Genomic DNA, 23,694 nt, shown 5'->3' with positions numbered 1-23,694 from the left:
CCAAAAGTACCAGCGGTATAGAGTGTAGGAAGAAAGAATTAGAAGATAAATAACTTGGCTAAGACAGAAATGGGGTATCTTGAATGGAATTTTGGCAAGCTGAATTGTCAAAGCAGGATGAGATCTCAGAAAAATCACTAGACCAAAGCCTTCATTTAATGATGAAAAAATTGAGCCACAGAGACAGAGATGATTTGCCCAGATTTGGACCATCAGTGTGACACAGAAACAGACTTTAGGGCTAGATCTCCTAATATCCTTCTTTCACATTTCTCATGATCAAATTACAATGAAGTTCTGCAAACCTACCCCGTAAAGGCCAGTAAAGCAGCAAGAAAGAGTAATGGAGTGCAGGGTCCCAACCACAGGCCCCAGGTGTTCAAATTTTTCAGTTGCTGAGTTGCTGTCATATATATATTTATTTATTTATTTATTTATCAGTTAATTTTTATGGCAGTATAGCTGCTTCCCTGTAGCTCAAACAGTAAAGAATCTGCCTGCAAGGCAGGAGACCAGGGTTCAATCCCTGGGTTGGGAAATTCCTCTGTAGAAGGGAATGCAATCCACTCCACTATTCTTGCCTGGAGAATTCCATGGATAGAGAAGCCTGGTGGGCTACAGTCCAGGGGGTCGCAAAGAGTCAGACCCGATTGAGTGACTAATATACACACATAGCTGTTTATAAGGCTCTTAGCTTCTGCTGCACAGCAAAATGAATCAGCCATATATATATTTCTTCCCTTTTAGATTTCCCTCCCATTTAGGATACCACTTTAGGTGCATCAAGAGGAGTTCTCTGTATTATACAGTATGTTCCCATCAGTTGTCTATTTTATACACAGTATCAATAGTGTGTATGTGTCAATCCCAATCCCCCAATTACTCCCACCCTTTCCCCCTAGGTATCCATACATTTGTTCTGTACATTGTGTCTTTATTTCTGCTTTGCAAATAAGGTCATCTATACTGTTGCTGAGTGCCAGAGAAATGTGCTTTTGAACTGTGGTATTGGAGAAGATACTTGAAAGTCCCTTGGACTGCAAGGAGATCCAACCAGTCAATCCTAAAGGAAATCAGTCCTGAACATTCATTGGAAGGACTGATGCTGAAGCTGAAACTCCAATACTTTGACCACCTGATGCAAAGAACTGACTCATTGGGAAAGACCCTGATGCTGGGAAAGATTGAAGTTGGGAGGAGAAGGGGATGACAAAGGATGAGATGGTTGGATGGCATCACCAATGCGATGGACATGAGTTTGAGTAAGCTCTGGGAGTTGGTAATGGACAGAGAGGCCTGGTGTTCTGCAGTCCATAGGGTAACAAACAGTCAGATACGATCAAGCATCTGAACTGAACTGATACCATTTTTCTAGATTATACATATATGCATTAATATATGATATTTGTTTTTCTCTTTCTGACTTACTTCACTCTGGACTAACTAGGTACATCCATGTCTCTACAAAAGAACAAATTGTGTTCCTTTTTATGGCTGAGTAATAGTCCATTGTATAATCTCCAAAATATAAAAGCAGCCCATGCAGTTCAAAATCAAAAAAAAAAAAAATCAGAAAATGACCAGAAGACCTAGATACACATTTCTCCAAAACAGATATACAGATGGCCAACAAATGCAAGAAAAGATGCTCAACCTAATTAATTATTAGAAAATGCAAATCAAAACTGCAATGTGATATCACCTCACACCAGTCAGAATAGCAATCATCTAAAAATCTACAGTCAATAAAGCTAGCGAGGGTGTGGATAAAAGGGAAACTTTACACTGTTAGTGGGAATGTAAACTGATGCAACCATTATGGAAAAATATCTGGAGTTTCCTTAAAAAGCTAAAAATAAGACTTCCCTGGTGGTCCAGTGGTCGGGCGTGCCAATAGGGAACACGGGTTGGATCTTTGGTCTGTGAAGATTCCAGGTGCCGCAGGGCCACTCAGCCCATGTGCCGAAACTACTGAAGCCCAGGTGCCCTAGAGCCTGTGCTCTGCAGAGAAGAAGCCATCACAATGAGAAGCCCACACGCTGAAACGAAAGAGTAATCCCCACTCGCCACAGCCAGAGGAAGCTCATGAGCAGCAGAGAAGACCCAGCACAGGCAAAAGCAATAAATAACTTCTTAACAATACTCTGCTCTCTGAGAGGGCTTCCCAGGTGGTGCTAGTGGTAATGAACTCACCTGCCAGTGCAGGAGATATAAGAGACAGAGGTTCGATCCATGGGTCAGGAAGATCCCCTGGAGAAGGATATGACAACCCACTCCAGTATTCTTGCCTGGAGAATCCCATGGACAGAGGAGCCTGATGGGCTACAGTCCAACCAAGACCAAAAAAGGCAGTATGAATTATTAGATGTAAGTGGGTAGGAGACAGTCTCCTGATTTTCCTTGATCTTAGAACGCATGGGAAGTGAGGGACCCTACAGTCCATAGGGTCACAAAGAGTCAAACACAGCTGACGTGACTTAGCACACATACACTATCTGAGATTGTTTTCTTCAAATGAGTCATGGGGTACTGGGAGAGAAATGGAAGCCTGGCCAACCAGATCAGCATGAAATGGCTCACACAAACCATCCTCACATTGCATAGAGTGAAATACAGATTTCTGGTATTCAGTGTTTTAGTGATGTTGATGAATTATTGATAACCTTTGCTTCACATACTTTTCTTTCAGACTGAGGTAGCCATATTTAGTTATCTATACCAACATTTCTTATTGTTTCCAAATATCCACATGACTACCTTTTAGAGAGTTTGATCTGGACATAAGGTGCTATCTCTACATTGATTCAGTGGTATTAAATGCTAAAAGAGTCATTTAAAATAAGTAAATAAATTGTTTAAAAAACTAAAAATAGAACTACCGTCTGACCCAACAATCCCACTACTGGGCATTACCCAGAGAAAACCATAATTCAAAAATACACATGCACCCGAATGTTTACTGCAGCAGCATGGAAGCAACCAAATGTCCATCAGCAGAGGAGTGGATAAAGAAGACATGGTTCATCTATTGTTTCTAGAAAGATTACCTCTCACAGTAGTTTCTGAAGGGTAGATTCTTATCTCAGAGGTAAGGAAATACCTCAACCCCCTTCAAGTCACCCATTTCAGATTCTTGGAGCCCCTGCCCTTCCTGCCCTTTTCCCACTCCACATCTCTACCTGCGAAAATCCCACCAACACTTCAGAACAAGCTTAAATTCATTCCTGTGCCATCGGGGGCATTGAGCAAGGATCAAAAGTCAGAGCACCAGTAACATATCCCTGGAGAATAGTCCTGAATGTCCAATGGTGTCACTACAGGGCCCAGGGCTCAGACACAAATTAGCTTCAAGAAAGTACAAAGAAGCAAAATAAGGTAGCCGTAGGGAAGAGGAGTTCCAGGAAGAGAAAGAGGCAGAAGCAGCAAAGACAGCAGGTGTGCACAGCGCCTCATAGAGCTGCTGATCCAGCTTCTCAGAACAGAATGCTTTATGGGCCAACCTGATCAAAAAGGAGACAAGGCAAGTTGACTGGCAGGATCTTAGCTCGACTTCGATCTACCTTTGTCCCCAGGAAAGCTGAGGTAGAAGAGTGAGGGTGAAAACTAAAACCAAAAAGATTTTCCTGGCCAGCTGGCGAGAGACACTGAGCCACCTCCATTTTTTAAAAAACTCCAAGATAGTAGGGCCGTGGTACAAAGAGCTTGCCTTAGGGTTTAGGTCTAAACAAGTGAAGTTAAATGTGCAAGACCCGCTGAAGGAAATCCTGGGTTTCAGCCCTCTATTAGGGAATCCTTGTTAGGAAGATTGTTAAACAGAAGCAGAGTAAGTGAGGCTTGAAAATTGGAAACCTGAGTCTGGTTGATGATTTTTGTTTAGAAGACTACATTCTAGCTTAAAATACCAGGAGATAAAGAAAAAGGGCTAAGGTAATAGAACTAAAGAGCTCAGAAGAAGGAGAGGAAGGTAAAGTAGAAAACAGAACGGGGACTCTCCAGGAGTTAACTCCGACTTTACCCAGAATCTTCTTGACACACAGAATGTCATCATCCAGGAACTCTGGCAGGAGTTACAGGGGGTGGGAAATGAGAGAGCTAAGTATTACCCGGAAAGGTAATGAGTATCTCTGTTCCCTGGTCCTTCTCGGATCTAGAGATTTGTGCTTGTTGTCTTTCTATATGAGAAATCCAATACAATAATGCCTCCCCTAGGTAAGGGCTCCCTTCGCTTTTCTCAGGCATCACCAGAGGAATTACCAACTTCATCAACTGAATTACTCTGAAAATGCCAGAGTATTACACTTCAAGATCCCCAAAGAGCTCAGAATATCTACCTGTGAACTTCAATAAGCTATCTGTGAATTTAGTGATGATGAAAGTTTCTAACAGCCTCTTGCTCAGTATTATCAAGTCCCACAGTTGATGTGGAATCCAAGACAATGAAGCGAGAGGTGCGCTTTACACCAAAAAAGACTGTCACAGTGGTAGGCAATCTCAAAAAGAAAATCAAACCTGGAGGCTCACACTTCCCATTTTCACATGTTAGTACAAAGCAACAAACAGCAAATAAAACGCTAGGAGACTATGAGGCATAAAGACATACATACAGATGAATGAAATGGATTGGAGATCCCCAAAATGAACCCACCCATCTATAGTGAACTGCCTTTGGACAATAGTTAACAATATTAAATTGCAGGAAAAACGTGTTTTTAAAAAATGGTGCTGGGCAATTTGCTATCCACATGAAATTAGACTCTTTCCTCCTACCATATACAAAAAATAACTTAAAATACATAAAAAGCTTGAACGCTAAGAAGTAAAATTACAACCAGCACACCATATCCACAGGTTCCACATCTATGGACTCAACCAACTCCAGATTGAAAATATTAGGAAAAAGAAATTACGATGTTTCAAAAAGTAAAACTAGAATTTGCCATATAAAAGCAAATATTTACATAGTATTTACATTGTAATTACAATGTTTATATAGCATTTACATTATATTAGCTGACATAAGTAATCTAGAAATTATTTAAAACAAATAGGAAGATGTGCCTGTGTTATATGGAAACACTATACCATTTTACATAAGAGACTTCAGCACACATGGATTTTGATGTGCCCGGATGTCTTTGAACCAATGCTCCACAGATACCAAAGGATGACTGTATAAATGCTCCAATGAAACATTGGGATAAATCTTGAATTTAGTGGTGATTTCTTAGATCTGAGAGCAAAGCACAAGCAATGAAAGAAAAAACAGATTAAATGGATTTCCTCAAAATTAAAAACCTTTTTGCATCAAAAGTTCAAATCAGAAAGTGAAAATATAGCCCACAGTATTTAAGAAAATATTTTCACATTATTTATCTGATACATCATTATCCAGAGTATATCAAGAACTTTTGCAGTTTGTCAACATAAACAAGCCAAGTTTAAAAATGAATAAATGACTTCAATAGACCATTCTCCACACAAGACATACAAATAGTCAACAAGTAGATGAAAACATGTCAAACAACATTAGTTATGATGGAAATGGCAAATTAAAACAGCAATGCAACAATTCCTTCACATACTCTAAAATGGTTAAAATCAAGAGATTGGCAACAGTGTGAAGAAATTGGAACCTTTAAACATTATTTGAAAAAATGGAAAAGATGTAACCTAGGTTAAGACTATAAATATACAATTAACACATGGTTCAACAACTCCACTCCTAGATATATACCCCCAAAGAAATGATAGCAGATGTAACGACACATTGATAACAGCACTGCTCACAATAGCCAATAGGAGAAACAAAGCAAATGTCCATCAAAGGATCAATGGATAAACAAAATGGAATTCATCCATAAACAGCTGTATTATTGACCAAAAAAGAAATAAAGTAAGATGGTTCAGCCACTGTGGAAAATAGTATGGCCATTCTTGAAAAACTTAAACCTAGAATTAAAGTATGATCAATTCATTCCACATCAGGGTATATACTCAAAGGACTGAAAGCAGGGACTAGAAAAGATATAGGTGCACTTATATTCATAGTAGCATTAACCACAAGAGCAAATGGATAAACTAAATGTGGCATATACACAAAGTAATATAATATAGCCTTAAAAACAGAAGCACCCATAAATAGGTGCTGGATTTTGTCCAGTGATTTTTCTGCAGTTATTGAGATTATCATATGATTTTTATCTTTCAGTTTGTTAATATGATATATCACATCGATTAATTTGCATATATTGAAGAATCCGTGAATCCCTGTCATAAATCCCTCTTGATTATGGTATATGATCCTTTTAATGTGTCAATGGATTCCGTTTATTGGTGTTTTGTTGAGGATTTTTGCATCTGTGTTCATCAGTGATTGTTGTTGTTCAGTTGCTCAGTCACGTCTGACTCTTTGTGACCCCGTGAACTGCAGCACGCCTGTCTTCCAATATCTCCCAGAGTTTGCTCAAATTCATATCATTGAGTCAGTGATACCATCCAACCACCTCATCTTCTGTTTCCCCCTTCTCCTCCTGCTTTCAATCTTTCCCAGCATCAGGGTCTTTTCCAGTGAGTCAGCTCTCCCCCTCAGGTGGCCAAAGGATTGGAGTTTCAGCTTCAGCATCAGTCCTTCCAATGAATGTTCAGGACTGATTTCCTTTAGGATTGACTGGTTGGATCTCCTTGTAGTCCAAGAGACTCTCAAAAGTCTTCTCCAGCACCACAGTTCAAAAGCATCAGTTGTTTGGCCCTCAACATTCTTTATGATCCAACGCTCAGATCTGTACATGACTACTCGAAAAACCATAGCTTTGGCTAGGCGAATCTTTGTTGGCAAAGTAATGTCTCTGCTTTTTAATACGCTATTTAGGTCTCTCATAGTTTTTTTCCAAGGAACAAGCATCTTTTAATTTCATGACTGCAGTCACCATCCACAGTGATTTTGGAGCCCAAGAAAATGAAGTCTGTCACTGTTTCCATTGTTTCCCCATCTATTTGCCATGAAGCGATGGGACCGAATGCCATGATCTTTGTTTTCGGAACGTTGAGTTTTTCTTTTTTTTTTTACATATTATTAAAACTACTTTACTTTTTTTTTTTAATCTTTAATTCTTACATGCGTTCCCAAACATGAACCCCCCTCCCACTTCCCTCCCCATAACATCTCTCTGGGTCATCACCGTGCACCAGCCCCAAGCATGCTGTATCCTGTGTCGGACATAGACTGGCGATTCGATTCTTACATGATAGTATACATGTTAGAACGCCATTCTCCCAAATCATCCCACCCTCTCCCTCTCCCTCTGAGCTAGATGTCCATCAGCAGATGAATGGATAAGAAAGCTGTGGTACATATACACAATGGAGTATTACTCAGCCGTTAAAAAGAATTCATTTGAATCAGTTCTGATGAGATGGATGAAACTGGAGCCGATTATACAGAGTGAAGTAAGCCAGAAAGAAAAACACCAATACAGTATACTGAACGTTGAGTTTTAAGCCAGCTTTTTCGTTCTCCTCTTTCACCTTCATCAAGAGGCTCTTTAGTTCCTCTTTGCTTTCTGCCATTAGGGTGGTGTCATCTGCATATCTGAGGTTCTTGATACTTCTCCCAGCAATCTTGAAGTTTCTGCTTCATCCAGCCCGGCATTTAGCATGATGTACTCTGCATATAAGTTAAATAAGCAGGCTGACAATATACAGCCTTGGAATACTCCTTTCCCATTTTGAACCAGTCCTTTGTTCCATATCCAGTTCATCAGTGATATGGGCCTGTAATTCTTTTTTTGTGGTATCTTTGTCTGGTTTTGATATCAGGGTAATGGTGGCCTCATAGAATGAGTTTGGGAGTGTTACTCTCTCTGTAATTTAATGAAAGAGTTTAAGAAGGATAGGTGTTAGCTTTTCTCTAAACTTTTGATAGAATTCACCTTTGGAAGCTTCTGACTCTGAGCTTTTGTGTTGGAAGATTTTTGTCATAGTTTCCATTTCAGTGCTTGCGATTGGTCTGCTCATATTTTCTGTTTCTTCCTGGTTCATTTCAGAAGGTTGTACTTTTCTAAGAATCTGTCTGTTTCTTTGAGGTTGCCCATTTTATTGGCATATAGTGGCTGGTAGTAGTCTCTTAGGATCTTTTGTATTTCTGCATTGTCTGCTATAACTTCTCCGTTTTCATTCCTAATTTTATTGATTTGAGTCCTCTCCCTTTTTTTCTTTATGAGTCCGGCTAATGGTTTATCAATTTTGTCTATCTTCTCAAAGAACTAGTTTTTAGTCTTATTGATCTTTGCTTTCTTTTTCTTCATTTCTATTTCATTTATTTCTGTTCTGGTTTTTATGATTTCTTTACTTCTACTAACTGTGGGGGGTTTTCATTCTTCTTTTTCTAGATGCAGCAGATGTAAGGTTAGGATGCTTATATGATGTATTTCTCATTTCTGGAGGTAGGATTGTATTGCTATAAACTTCTCTCTTAGAAGTGTTTTGTTGCACCCCAGAGGTTTTGAGTCATCATGTTTTTGTTGTCATTTGCTTCTAGGTATTTTTATTTCTTTTTAAATTTGTTCAGTGATCTCTTGGTTATATAGAAGTGCATAAAATAACTTCAACATCTTTTTTCACCTTAAATGTTTCATCATTTTATTTTTATAAGCATAAATATTATTTAAAGTATAACAAAATGAGAAAGAATGGAAGGAGGGAGGAAAGAAGGGTAGGAATTCCAAGCTTTGAAATAAGAAACCTTAGAACTCTATTATATTTTTTCTTTAGAAATTATTGGCCACCCAAGGGTACCTCTTAGATGATGCAACTCTCTGAAACAAGACTAATACAGGGAAGAAATTGCTGGCCCTGGAGAACTCATTCAGAATAGAGCAAGCCTCCTTCCTAAGGGCCTCTCCAGGGACTCTTTAGATACTCTCCAAGGTCTAAAGCTGAGATAAAGTCCCTCTAGCCACTGTTACTCTGGAGGCAGAGTCAGAAGTCATCCCATTGGACAGAAGGACTATAGGAATATTTCCTTACTCAAAAGCCCCACCTCTGCATCTTCTAAGGGAAAGTTGTAGGAATCACATGAAGCCTTACTTATATCTGTGGCTTTGTTCCAGTGTTAAAAAGAATGCCATTCAGGTATCCTCCACTGAGAACGTCTCTTGTTAGCCTAAGGAACCCAGGTGAAGAAAAATATCCTTCTCGTTCAGCTACATCTTCTCCTAAAACTCTCCAATCTGGGAACTTGTGAGTGTATAAGCCACAAATAGTAACTAGACCCTCATTCATCATCCTCTTGAGTTAGCCTTCAAGGGGAGAGAGGCCATCACTTGGTGTTCCTGTGGCCTGGACTAACCCCCTCACTGTCCATCCTACCAGGTATTCTAGGGAGTCTTTTTTCCTCTGCGCTTGTTTTTACTATCGCATTACTGTCTCTCTTATGCACAGAAGGTGGTTCAAATTTGACCTGGCCTTATCCAAATCCTCTGGTACCAACTCAGAGAATTTATTGTTTTCACAGACTCTAGCGTTAAGTCCTGAGATTACAATGCAAACAGTGAACATTATGAATTCACAGAAATCCTGGAATGGGAAACTGTTGGAATAACTGATGTGCACAGCCCTCACCTCCAATTTGAGGGCTTCCTCATGCCTGGCTCCCCTGAAACCAGACTATGACTGTGCCACTTCTGTATGGGTTGACACAGAAGGGGAGAAATTTCCATTTAGTACCAGAGATATCCAAGGGAGATTGTCTCCAATCTGTTTTGTTTAAATATTTGTTCACTTTTATTTATTTATTTGGCTGCACTGCATCTTAGTTGTGACACTCAAGATCTTCAAGCTTCGCTTTGTGGTATGGGGGATTTTTAGCTGTGGTATGAGAACACTTAGTTGAGGCATGTGGGATCTAGTTACCTGGCCAAGGTTTGACTCTTGCCTGCCTGCATTGGGAGTGCAGCGTCTCAGCCATTGGCCCCTTAGGGAAGTTCATCTGCATTCTTCAGAATTTCTAAGATGGTATGGACTTTAGAAACCATCTAAAGTTTTCCAAGATTTTTTTTTTTAAATAAGAAGTGCAAATGACTTATTCATGAACTTACAGTGAGAGAGAAAGGTCCTGTGCCATCATCAACTGTCACAATACTTCTATTAATCATTCAACATGCATCATGGACTATCAGTCAGATGGTTGGCCAAAAACTTTATTGCTTACTCACTATGCCTGTGAGGCTTCCTGTGGTTTGAACTCTGTTGCTTTTGTAAGTGGAGAACAGCCCCTCTCAGTGCTCTGGAGACTATTTCCACTCCCTTCGTTTCCTTCTTCAGTCTGAATGGTATCTTTTCTCTTCTCCTTCCTTTCTAGGTTTGATTCTCTACACTCGTCCTTCTCACCTTTTCCACCTTATCCAATAGATTATCGCCCTGAGCTGGAAAGGGTTGATGAGGTCTGACATGGCAAGGTTACCTCTGCTACACAAACTGTCTTTGATCAGTCCTAAAGCTTTATTCATAACACCTCATTCCCAGCCATGCTCTGAGACTCATAGCACACTGGAACATTCTTTTCTGTTCTTGTCCCTCTGAAGGGAATCTCTAATGCTCCATGGAAGTTGGCAACACAACCAGAGTCACTGTGTTTGTTCTCCAAGGACTATCCAACAACCCTCAGATCCAGGTAGTACTCTTTGTAACATTCCTGGTGATTTACCTCCTGATCCTTACAGTGAACCTGCTGATGCTGCTGGTGATCAGGACTGAATCCCACCTGCACACCCCCATGTACTTCTTCCTCAGTCACCTCTCCTTCCTGGATGCTTTCTATGCCTCAGTCATTGTGCCTAAGCTGCTAGAGAACCTCCTTTCCAATCAGAAAACTATATCCCTCCTAGAGTGTTTCACTCAGATCTCCTTGGTCATATTTTCAGGGGGCACTGAAACCTGCCTCCTTTCAGTCATGGCCTATGACCGGTACCAGGCTGTGTGCCACCCGCTGTCGTATGTGGTGACTATGAACAAGAAGATATGTATTGGCCTGGTGGGAGCCTCCTGGGCCATAGGAATGGGGACTGGCCTGCTTAACACCATCCTGCTGGCTCAGGAGCACTTCTGTGGCCCCAACCTCATCCGCAGTTTTGCCTGCGAGTTTCCTCCAGTGCTCCTGTTGGCCTGTTCTGACCCCTCCATGAGCGTTGCCTCCATCCTGACCACCATGGTGGTCCTGGGCCTTGGCACCCTTGTCCTAGTGCTGGTTTCTTACACTCATATCATCATGACAGCCCTGGGGATCGACTCTGCCTCAGGTCAGAACAAGATCTTCTCTACCTGCTCATCTCACGTTCTTGTGGTCACCATCTTTTATGGTTCAGGAATTTTCAGGTATGTCATTGTTAAACCTCCAGAATGTAAATGCAGGATATTTTTCACTCTAACGTAACCTTGAACTAAAGAACAAAACATTGCAAAGTAGCAGGAAAAGAGTTGTACTGGAATTCAGAAGTCCTGGGTCCTATTTATGGCTCTTTTGTGGACTAGATGTGTGAATTATAAAATATCCATTTTCTTTCTGAGAGTTGAATTTTTACACAGTTAAGCTTAATTTTAATATGTATTACATCACAAAAGAAATATTATTAACCTCATTTTCCAATTAGAAACCTGAGTTTCAGAAGTAACCAGGTACTTTATCAAAGTTGCCGGAACAAGCTAGGAATCAAATCAAAATATAAACCAAGTCTCACTGACTTGAAACCTCAACCCCTCTTCTACCAAGTTTCTCTCAAGCATAAACAGCTGTAGTTGATGAATCCTTATTCCCAGGAAACAAAATAACCAATGGCCTGTGCTCTTTTCAAGTGAACTGGAAATGGATTTGCACAAGTTACTCCATACTTTCCTCATCTGGTTGTTACTTGGAGAGAAGTCAGGAGTGGGAATGGATAAGGAATGATCTAGAAGAGTTCACTTGAGCCTGAGAGCAAATCTCTCCAGCTTTCTTTGTCTCAGTTTCCTCATTTGCCATAAAGGAATAATAAAATTACTCCCACCCACTTCACAGAAATGTTTGGAGGAATAAACTAAAAGATAAAAAATGAGAATAAAATGAGTATCTTTTTTATTTAAGCATGTAAAACCCACAAAGAACTTTCCAATGAAAATGGCACAATTGCAAAAAAAAAAACAACAACAACTTTAATGCTTCTTTGGGAAATACTCCTTGTGACACTTAAGATACACTAAAAATTTTAATATTACTATTTTATATTCATATCTCATGCTGAACACATATTTATCTTTCATTTTATTTACACAGCTTGGATTATTTTCTAAGCCAAAGACAAACGTGCTTAAAAGGACAAATGATTGTTCCACTAAGCATTAGAAAAATGATGTGCTGTGATTTGGGGGTATTTCTCAGAGTCATAAATGTTAGGAAAAATGATAGCATTATTGGACTAGCATTTAGTTTTGTAAGGTACAATCACCACAAGATTGGAACATGCATATATAGGGAAAAGAAGAGGGAAAAAATCCTCATGTTATCACCATAACTATTAAGGAAAGTCACTTTGAAAACTGTGAAGCGCTACAGAAATGCCTGAAATTTTCTTTAGTTCTAGTCTAACCTGTACCATTTGATATGCTGAAGAACTTCCTTTTTCTTTGGAAACTCCTCTAACATTTTGCATAATATCACTCATGTATGGAGGCATTTGAAGGCAAAAATAAGTGACTTCTCACTAATAACACAGCCATTTCTAGATGCTTTCTACCAGTGATAGATGACTCAGCTCTGAGGACCCTCTTGGCCAATCTGGGATGGGATGGACTGCGGCTGGCAATGGCATTGTGGCCACTGTCCTGAGCTCATTTCTGTCCTTTGTGCAATTCCCTTCAAGGTACATGACTCCAGCTTCTGGCTCAGCCCTGGAGCAAGTGCTATCCATGCAGTACAGTGTGGTGACCCCGCTACTGAACCCCCTTATCTACAGTCTGAAGAACCAGGAGGTGAAGGCAGCTCTTAGGAGGATGCTGGCCAGGAAGCCTAGGCTTACCTTCTAACCCAGGCTCTACTGCCTCCGCGTAATCAAAGAAAAATTCAAGAGAAGGAAGAGGATGTATAGAGAGTTTCACTTCAAAGCTATCTCAGCATGAATTCTTCTCCACAACAGAAGCCTTAGTTCCTCTGACCCCTGTGCCCTCATCCAGTCAAGCAAGATGGGAAAATCTCCACAGAAATGATGGCACTCCTCCACAGATGACCCAGTTACCACGCAGGAAAATCTTCTCAAAAACCCTACAGAGGAATTCTCAGAAAACAAAAATAGAACCACCTTATGTCCCAGCAATTCCACTTCTGGGAATATATTCAAAGGATATGAAAATACTAACTTAAAAATATATCTACACACCCATGTTCATAGCAGCATTATTTATAATAGTCAACATATGGGAAAGAATCTAGGTTTTATTAATGGGTGAATGGATAAAGAAGGCATGGGAAAGCAACTGTGTATTATCCAGCCATAAAAATGAGGAAATTCTACCATTTGTGACAACATGGATGGACACTGAAGACATTATACTCAGTGAAATAAGTCAAAGAGATAAAAACACTATATGATCTCACATGCAGAACCTAGGGAAAAACCAAACTCATAGCAAACAAACATGTAGTTGTCAGGAGTGGAAAGTAGGAAGAAACGGAATTGGAGGAAGGTGATAAAAAGGTCCAAATTTTCAGTGGTAGGTAAGTACTAGGGATGTAATGTACAACATAATGACTAATTAACACTGCTCTATGTTACATAGGAAATATGTTAAGAGAGTAAATCCTAAGAGTTCTCATCACAAGCAAAAAAATTTTTGTCTGTTTTTTTGCTTTTGCTTTTCTGTTTTTTATATGTTTATTTTTTTGGACATGATGGACTTTTTAGGAATAGAAAAGAGTTATATCTCAGTCCCAGTGAGGACTGTAGCCCAGGAGACAGCTTCTCAAATAACTCTGGGAAACTGCTCAGTTGAATCTTTTCTTTTTAATAGTAATATAACTTCTCAGAGCACAGAACATACATCAAATGTGACAGGGGTATATTCCTTCAAGTTTCCAAAACACAGAAGTTTAATAAATATGGAGTAAGACAGCATAATGGTCATGTCTGGAAATGGAACCTTATCTTACAGGAAATGTTAATATGGATGTCATAAGGAGGGAGATTTTTATCCCTGTCTTCATAACAGACATTCTTTCTTTACCTTAATGATTGAAGCAGATATGCTGTGTATGGCTGACAGGCTCACCACATAAAATTCAGGCTGAACAATGTATTAGTCCAAATGACGTCCCCAAAACTCAACGTGTGAAAATTTTTTCCATCAGAGGGAATCTTCAGGTTTTCCCAGTTTGGAGTTTTGTGATGATGGATATTAACTGAACCTATTGTAATATTCATTTATATATGTATATCTGAACATCATGCTATATGCCTTGAAACTATACAGACTTATACAGTAATGTATGTCAATTATCTCTCCATAAAACTGGGGATCGGGCGAGTAAAGAATATCTTCACAGACCCCCAGCCGTTTCCACAGCTATTGCTTTTCCCTCTCATTTCCTGACTATTCAGCCCCTCCCTTTTGCCTCGCCCTCACTCCTTTGCTTTGTCTATACACAAAGTGGAAATCTGACCACTAGAAAATTTACCACTTGATTTTGGGAGAATTCCATCTTAGTACTGAGAGCCAGCTCCTCCTTTGTTCCCACACCGAAAACTCCCTGACAAAACCTACAGCTCCAGAGAAACCTGGTTTCAGAAAAGGCAGAGGAACCAGAGATCAAATTGCCAACATCAGCTGGATCATCGAAAAAGCAAGAGAGTTCCAGAAAAATATCTATTTCTGCTTTATTGACTATGCCAAAGCCTTTGACTGTGTGTGTGGATCACAATAAACTAGGGAAAATTCTGAAAGAGATGGGAATACCAAACCACCTGACCTGCCTCCTGAGAAACCTATATGCAGGTCAGGAAGCAACAGTTAGAACTGGACATGGAACAACAGACTGGTTCCAAATATGAAAAGGAATACGTCAAGGCTGTATACTGTCACCCTGCTTATTTAACTTCTATGCAGAGTACATCTGAGAAACGCTGGGCTGAATGAAGCACAAGCTGGAATCAAGATTGCTGGGAGAAATATCAATAACCTCAGATATGCAGATGACACTACCCTTATGGCAGAAAGTGAAGAAGGACTAAGGAGCCTCTTGATGAAAGTGAAAGAGGAGAGTGAAAAAGTTGGCTTAAAGCTCAACATTCAGAAAACGAAGATCAAGGCATCCAGTCCCATCGCTTCATGGCAAATAGATAGGGAAACAGTGGCTGACTTTACTTTTTTGGGCTCCAAAATCACTGCAGATGGTCACTGTAGCCATGAAATTAAAAGACGCTTACTCCTTGGATGGAAAGTTATGACCAACCTAGACAGAATATTAAAAAGCAGAGACATTACTTTGTCAACAAAGGTCCATCTAGTCAAGGCTATAGGTTTTCCAGTAGTCATGTATGGATGTGAGAGTTGGATCATAAAGAAAGCTGAGCACTGAAGAATTTATGCTTTTGAACTGTGGTGTTGGAAAAGACTCTTGAGAGTCCCTTGGACTGCAAAGAGATCCATCCTAAAGGAGATCAGTCCTGGGTATTCATTAGAAGGACTGATGTTGAAGCTGACACTCCAATATTTTGGTCACCTGATGCAAAAAGCTGACTCATTTGAAAAGACCCTGATGTTGGGAAAGATTGAAGGCAGGAGAAGAAGGGGATGACAGAGGATGAGATGGTTAGATGGCATCACCGACTCAATGGACATGAGTTTGGGTAAACTTTGGGAGTTAGTGATGGACATGGAGGCATGGCGTGCTGCGGTTCATGGGGTCGCAAAGAGTCAGACACAACTGAGTGACTGAACTGAACTGAACTGAAAGTAGAACATAGAAAACAGTAAATCCTCAATAACTATTTGTTAATTATGGAGTGAATGAAGGAATGAATGGTGGATCAGTCTGAGGAGTCCTTTCTCTTGTATGATCTTAGGATATAGAAGGGACTCTAAGCCTGTAAGCCTGTACTCCAAGCCTATATTCCAAGCCTGTAAGCCTTGGAATATAGCAGATAGAGGTGTGATAAATCAGACCAAAACACACAGCATAAAAGGTCTTACAGAGTTCTGTCTCATCACATTCATTTTAAACAAGGAACTAATATCCAGAAAGTTAATGGACACTGAAGTTGAAATTATTAAAATAAAAAAATTTACCTAAATAAATAAAATTTTAAAATGAAGTATAAGTCTTGAGAGCAAAACCATTTCTAAGCCTTCCGTATTCCCAGTGTCTAATAGGTCCTGTCACTTAATTGGCTAACAATTAGTGTGCAAAAGAAAAAAAAAAAGAATAAGAGAGAAGGAACATCTGAAAACAAACATTTAATTTTGTTTAGTAAAATTGCTGCCTTCACAACAATACAGATGTTGTAGCCACACATTCCAGGAAACAAACTCACTCAGAAGGACAATGCAGATGGTGGAGTGCAGTTTATTACACCGGCGGGCCCAAGGCAGAGTCTCCTCTTAGCCAGGGACCCTGACCAGCATTTGTGAAAATCTTTTATACCCCATGTGTACGTGTCTGAACCCACCACTCCAAATTCCTTGAGACTTACATAAACCAAGGAAAATACAATCCCAATAACCCCAACATTCACGTGCTGTGCTAATGTGTTCAAACAGTCAAACAATTAGCCAATAATCAATAAACCCAAGGTTACACTCTGATAGATACAGAAAAATTTATGGCCTGTCTGGAGGAAGGGGTGATTAGTGTATGTTTTCTCTTAGGCGATGAGTAACCTAGATACGATCTTCAAGGTTCCCCTGTCTGGAGGGGGTCTTATCCTTCTGTTGTTTTCATAGGCACTAAACACAGAGTTCAGAGTCCACTGGAAAGGTGGCCGAGCATGATCAGCATGAACAGGCCTAAGATGGAGTCCAGGCCCTATGAATTCCTTCTTCACAGATGTCAGAGGAAAGTAGCATGGAGGAGAGATCGGGATAGAAAGGAAGAAAAAGAGTCCATATTTTGAGACATCATCCTGGGTATTCCTCCCAAAAGCTCACTGAAGCCTGTGCACTGTGAGAACCCCTGACTTGAATCTCTCCACCACCCACCTGAGCCTGGACCACTTCATAGCCTTGACTGGTTCAAGAGCTCTTTCAGGCCTAAAGGAAGGAGAAGTAGTTGGAGAAAGCAGAGCAAATGTTCAGCTTCCACCCCATCTCCCTTCAGCTCCAAAGAGAGTTCTCAGAAAGACAACAGCAATTGTTCCATCCAGATACTGACAGGTCAACATCAGCCAAGACCACTTCCGTGCCAGCTCCCTGAATTCTATCTGTTCTTGATCCTTTGACCCTCAGGCTAAGATCCCCTCCTCAGGTGTCAGTTCCCTTCAGCAAAGCCCTCTGAAAATCATGGCCTTATATGTAGTACACTCCCAGGGGAAATTTCCAAGATGAGGATATTTCTCTGTAGATAAAGACCAAGGATGTACAGCTGAGCAAAACAGTCCCAGCTTCAGCTGCATTTCTGCTCTGACCATTTGGAGAAGCTTAGCTTTACATTTTCCAGAGCATATGCCTTCTTGAGGCTGAAACTGAGGCAAAGTTAAGTAGATATGTGAGATCAGTGGGAAGAAGGGCCATTCAATCCTGTCTTCACATACAACCCAACCACATACAGGGATTATTCCTACAACCCTGTAGACCTGGAGGAAAGTCCTTTACCCCATGATTAGGGAGGGAAATGTATACAGTACCCTCTGGGAGATGTGTTCCATTATGTTCAAATTCAGACTAAAATCATAGGATGAATACCAAGTTATTTCCTGAGACTTAGTTGCCTTTAAATATAGGACAGGGATGTCCTGCCCACCATTTTCCCAGCCCTACATGTCCCTAAATAGGCTATGGGGCCTTCATTAGGGAGCTGCTGGGCTCTGAGACAAGAGGAATATGGTCTAAACGCCAAAAACTCCAGTGGGTATATAGGGTAAGAAGAGGGAATTAGAAAATATAACTTGGCTAATACAGAAATGGGTGATTTAAACTGAAGTTTTGGGATATTTGCTTTGGAATGTCAAAGCAGGAAGAGATCTCAGAAAAATCACTAGACCAAAACCTTCATTTAATAATGAGGAAATTGGACCATAGAGGCAGAGATGACTTGCCCAGCTTTGGACCACCAATGAGAAGCACAAACAGATTTAGGACTCAAATCTCCTGATTACTCTTCTTTCGCATTTCTCATAATCAAATTAGAATAAAGTTCTGCAAACATCCTCCTTAATGATCAAACAAGAAGTAGCAGTAATGAAATCGAGTCCCAAAAACAAGGCCCAAGGGGTCCAGATTCTTCCATTGCTCAGCTCTCCTCCTCTACTGTTTTCAGAAAGAGTTCCTCTCACAGCAATTTGTGAAAGGTATTTTCTTATCTCAGAGGTAAGGAAATAACTCAAACCCCCTTCAAGTCATTCATTTCAAATACTCATTTGAGCTCCTGCCCTGGCTGTCTCTTTCCCATCACACATCTTTACTTGTCAGAATCCCACACCAATACTGCAAAGCAAGCTTCAATGTCGCTCCTCTCATGAATCTTTCCTTGAGCTCTTTTTCCCACAGCTCCCCCACGAAATATAAATTATCTTCCCTCTTATGAATACTCAGGGCACATTTCTAATCTCTCTCATCATATTTATGACACTATAGCTTGCGTTTTAATTAATCCTTAATGTTTATCTTATCTTTCCTACTATTCCTTGAGGAGAGAGATGGTTTCAGCCAACTAAAGATCCCTTCCATCTAAGGTGGAGATGATGGAATTCCAGCTGAGCTATCTCAAATCCTAAAAGATGGTGCTGTTAAAGTGCTGCACTCAATATGTCAGCAAATATGGAAAACCCGGCAGTCACCAGAGGATTCGAAAAGTTCAACTTTCATTCCAATCCCAATGAAAGGCAATGCCAAAGAATGTCCAAACTACTATAAAATTTTGCTCATTTCACATGCTAGTAAGGTTATGCTCAAAATTCTTCAAGCTAGGTTTCAGCTGTAGGTGAACTGAGAACTTCCAGATGTACCAGCTGGTTTAGAAAAGGCAGAGGAACCAGAGATCAAATGGTCAACATTCACTGAATCTTAAGAAATCAAAGGGATTCCAGAAAACCATCCACTTCTGCTTCATTGACTATGCTAAAGCCTTTGACTATGTGGATCACAACAAACTATGGAAAATTCTAAATGAGATGGGAATACCACATTGCCTTACCAGTCTTCTGAGAAACCTGTATGCAGGTCAAGAAGCAACAGTTAGAACTGGACATGGAACAACAGACTGGTTCAAAATTGGGAAAGGAGTACATCAAGTCTGTATATTGTTACCCTGCTTATTTAATTTCTATACAGAGTACATCATGCAAAATGTTGGGCTGGGTGAATCACAAACTGGAATCAAGATTACCAGGAGAAATATCAACAATCTCAGATATGCATATCATATCACTCTAATGGCAGAAAATGAAGAGGAACTAAAGAGTTTGTTGATGGAGTAAAAGAGGAGAGTGAAAATACTGTCTTAAAACTAACACTCAAAAGACTATGATCATAGCATTTGTCCCATCGCTTCATGGCAAACAGATGGGGAAAAAGTGGAAGTAGTGACAGGTTTTATTTTATTGGGCTCCAAAGTCACTGCAGACAATGTCTGCAGCCATGAAATTAAAAATCCCTTGCCAACCTAGATGTCCATCAACAGATGAATGGATAAAGAAGCTGTGGTACATATATGCAATGGAATACTGCTCAGCCATAAAAAGGAATGACGCACATGAGTTAGTTCTAATGAGATGGATGAACTTAGAGCCTATTATACAGAGTGAAGTAAGTCAGAAAGAGAAATATAAACATCATATACTGACACACAGACACATACATATGGACTCAAAAAGATGGTACAGATGAATTTATTTTCAGGGCATCAGTGGAGAAACAGACATAGAGAGCAGACTTATGGATATGGGGAGAGGGGAGGAGGGGGAAGATGAGATGTATGGAGAGAGTAACATGGAAACTTACAATACCATATGTGAAATAGATAGCCAATAAGAATTAGCTGTGTGACCCAGGGAAGTTAAACAGGGACTCTGCGACAGGCTGAAGGGAGGGGTGGGAAGGGAGATGGGAAGGAGGTTCAGGAGGAAGGGGACATGGGTGTACCTATGGCTGATTTTTGTTGATGTGTGACGGAAAACCACAAAATTCTGTAAAGCAATTATCCTTCAATTAAATTTTTTTTAAGTTGCTTGCTCCTTGGAAGGAAAGCTATGACAAACTTAGATAGTATATTAAAAAGCAGAAACATTACTTTCTGCCATCAAAGGTCCATATATTCAAAGCTATGGTTCTTCCAGTAGTCATATATGGATGTGAGAGTTGGACCATAAAGAAACCTGAGCATTGAAGAATTGATGCTTTTTAATTGTGGTGCTGGAGAAGACTCCTGAGAGTCCCTTGGACTGCAAGGATATCAAACCAGTCAGTCCTAAGAGAAATCAATCCTGAATATCCATTGGAAGAACTGATAATGAAGCTGAAGCTCAATCCTTTGGCCACTGATGTGAAGAGCCGACTCCTTGGAAAAGATCCTGATGCTGGGAAAGATCAAAAGCAAAAGGAGAAGGGGGAGGTGAAGGATGAGATGATTAGACAGCATCACCAACTCAATGGACATGAATTTGAGCAAACATCAGGAGACAGTGGAACAGAGGGGCCTGGCATGTTGCAGTCCATGGGGTCACAAAGACTTAGATACTTCATAGCAATTGAACAACAACACTGGAATCTATTTGTCACCTCCACTGTATTATCATAAGAGATTTGATAATATTATCATAAGGATATTGACTATGCCAAAGCGTTTTGACTGTGTGGATCACAATAAACTGTGGAAAATTCTGAAAGAGATGGGAATACCAAACCACCTAACCTGCCTCTTGAGAAATCTGTATGCAGGCCAGGAAGCAACAGTTAGAACTGGACATGGAACAACAGACTGGTTCCAAATAGGAAAAGGAGTCCATCAAGGCTGTATATTGTCACCCTGCTTATTTAACTTATATGCAGAGTACATCATGAGAAACGCTGGACTGGAAGAAACACAAGCTGGAATCAAGATTGCTGGGAGAAATATCAATAACCTCAGATATGCAGATGACACCACTCTTATGGTAGAAAGTGAAGAGGAACTAAAAAGCCTCTTGATGAAAGTGAAAGAGGAGAGTGAAAAAGTTGGCTGAAAGCTCAACATTCAGAAAATGAAGATCATGGCATCCGGTCCCATCACTTCATGGGAAATAGATGGGGAAACAGCGGAAACAGTGTCAGACTTTATTTTGGGGGGCTCCAAAATCACTGCAGATGGTGATTGCAGCCATGAAATTAAAAGATGCTTACTCCTTGGAAGAAAAGTTATGACCAACCTAGATAGGATATTCAAAAGCAGAGACATTACTTTGCCAACAAAGGTCCGTCTAGTCAAGGCTATGGTTTTTCCTGTGGTCATGTATGGATGTGAGAGTTGGACTGTGAAGAAGGCTGAGTGCTGAAGAATTGATGCTTTTGAACTGTGGTGTTGGAGAAGACTCTTGAGAGTCCCTTGGACTGCAAGGAGATCCAACCAATCCACTCTGAAGGAAATCAACCCTGGGATTTCTTTGGAAGGAATGATGCTAAAGCTGAAACTCCAGTACTTTGGCCACCTCATGTGAAGAGTTGACTCATTGGAAAAGACTTTGATGCTAGGAGGGATTGGGGCCAGGAGGAGAAGGGGACAACAGAGGATGAGATGGCTGGATGGCATCACTGACTTGATGAACGCAAGTCTGAGTGATATCCTGGAGTTGGTGATGGACAGGGAGGCCTGGCATGCTGCAATTCATGGGTTCGCAAAGAGTCAGACACGACTGAGCGACTGAACTGAACTGAAGGATCATACCTGAATTGCCTAGTGGTTTTCCCTACTTTCTTCAATTTAAGTCTGAATTTTGCAATAAGGAGTTCATGATCTCAGCCACAGTCAGCTCTAGGTCTTTTTTTTGCTGACCATATAGAGCTTCTTCATCTTCAGCTGCAGAGACTATAATCAGTCTAATTTCAGTATTGACCATCCTGTGATGTCCATGTATAGAGTTGTCCTGTGTTGTTGGAAGAGGCTGTTTGCTATAACCAGTGGGTTCTCTTGGCAAAACTTTGCCCTGCCCACTTTGTACTCCAAGGTCAAACTTGCCTGTTATACTGGGTATCTCTTGACTATATACTTTTTTAAAATATAAATTTATTTATTTTATTTATTTTATTTTAATTACTTTACAATATTGTATTGGTTTTGCCATACATCAACATGAATCTGCCACAGGTATACATGTGTTCCCCACCCTGAACCCCTCTCCCTCCTCCCTCCCCATACCATCCCTCTGGGTCATCTCAGTGCACCAGCCCCTATTATACATATTTCAATGCCATTCTCCCAAATCATCCCACCCTCTCCCTCTCCCACAGAGTCCAAAAGACTGTTCTATACATTGGTATCTCTTTTGCTGTCTCGCATACAGGGTTATTGTTACCATCTTTCTAAATTTCATATATATGCTTTAGTATACTGTATTGGTGTTTTTCTTTTGGCTTACTTCACTCTGTGTAATCAGCTCCAGTTTCATCCACCTCATTAGAACTGGTTCAAATGTATTCTTCTTAATGGCTGAGTGATACTCCATTGTGTATATGTACCACAGCTTCTTATCCATTCATCTGCCGATGGACATTGACTATATACTCTTGCATTTCAATCCCTTATGATGAGAAGGACATTTTTTTTTTGGTGTTAGTTCTAGAAGGTCTTATAGGTCTTCATAGAACCATTCAACTTAAGCTTCTTTGGTGCTAGTGTTGGCGCATCAGCTTGGATTACTGTGATGCTGAATGGTTTGCCTTGGAAAGGAACTGAGATCATTCTGTCATTTTTGAGATTGCACCCAAGTACTGCATTTCAGACTTTTTTGTTGACTATGAGGGCTACTCCATTTCTTCTAGGGGATTTTGCCCACAGTAATAGATATAATGGCCATCTGAATTAAATTCACCCATTCCTGTTCATTTTAGTTCACTGTTTCCTAAAACGTTGATGTTCACTCTTGCCACATCCTGCTTGACCAAGTCCAATTTACCTTGACCCATGGACCTAACATTCCAGGTTTCTATGCAATATTGCTCTTTACAGCATTGAACTTTACTTTCATCACCAGACACATACACAACTGTGTGCCATTTCTGCTTTGGCCCAGCTCTCTTTCTGGACCTATTTTTCTATTCTTCCCCAGTGGCATATTGGACACGTTCTGACCTAGGAGGCTCATCTTCTGGTGTCATATCCTTTTGCCTTTTTATATAGTTCATGGAGTTCTCAAGGCAAGAATACTGAAGTGGTTTGCCATTCCCTTCTCCAGTGGACCATGCTTTGTCACAGCTTCACTGAGTTACACAAGTCCCTTTGCCACAGTACTGTGATCCATGTGATCATTTTTGTTAGCTTTCTGGGAT

The 23,694-nt window shown here is 40.3% G+C and overlaps 1 protein-coding gene across 1 annotated transcript; it reads left to right on the top strand.

Annotated features, from left to right (window-relative positions):
• The first annotated feature begins 10,597 nt into the window (after positions 1-10,597).
• On the top strand, positions 10,598-13,053 carry LOC128048107 (olfactory receptor 8S1-like). The gene is made up of 2 exons (XM_052640549.1): positions 10,598-11,370; positions 12,891-13,053. Exons 1-2 carry the CDS (start codon positions 10,598-10,600, stop codon positions 13,051-13,053), a joined length of 936 nt encoding a protein of 311 aa, XP_052496509.1.
• The last annotated feature ends 10,641 nt before the right edge of the window (positions 13,054-23,694 follow it).

This window comes from Budorcas taxicolor, chromosome 5 (assembly GCF_023091745.1).
Source record: "Budorcas taxicolor isolate Tak-1 chromosome 5, Takin1.1, whole genome shotgun sequence".
Lineage (NCBI taxonomy): Eukaryota > Metazoa > Chordata > Mammalia > Artiodactyla > Bovidae > Budorcas > Budorcas taxicolor.
Note: the sequence above shows the minus strand (reverse complement) of the source record. Positions and strands in the feature narration are given on the sequence as shown.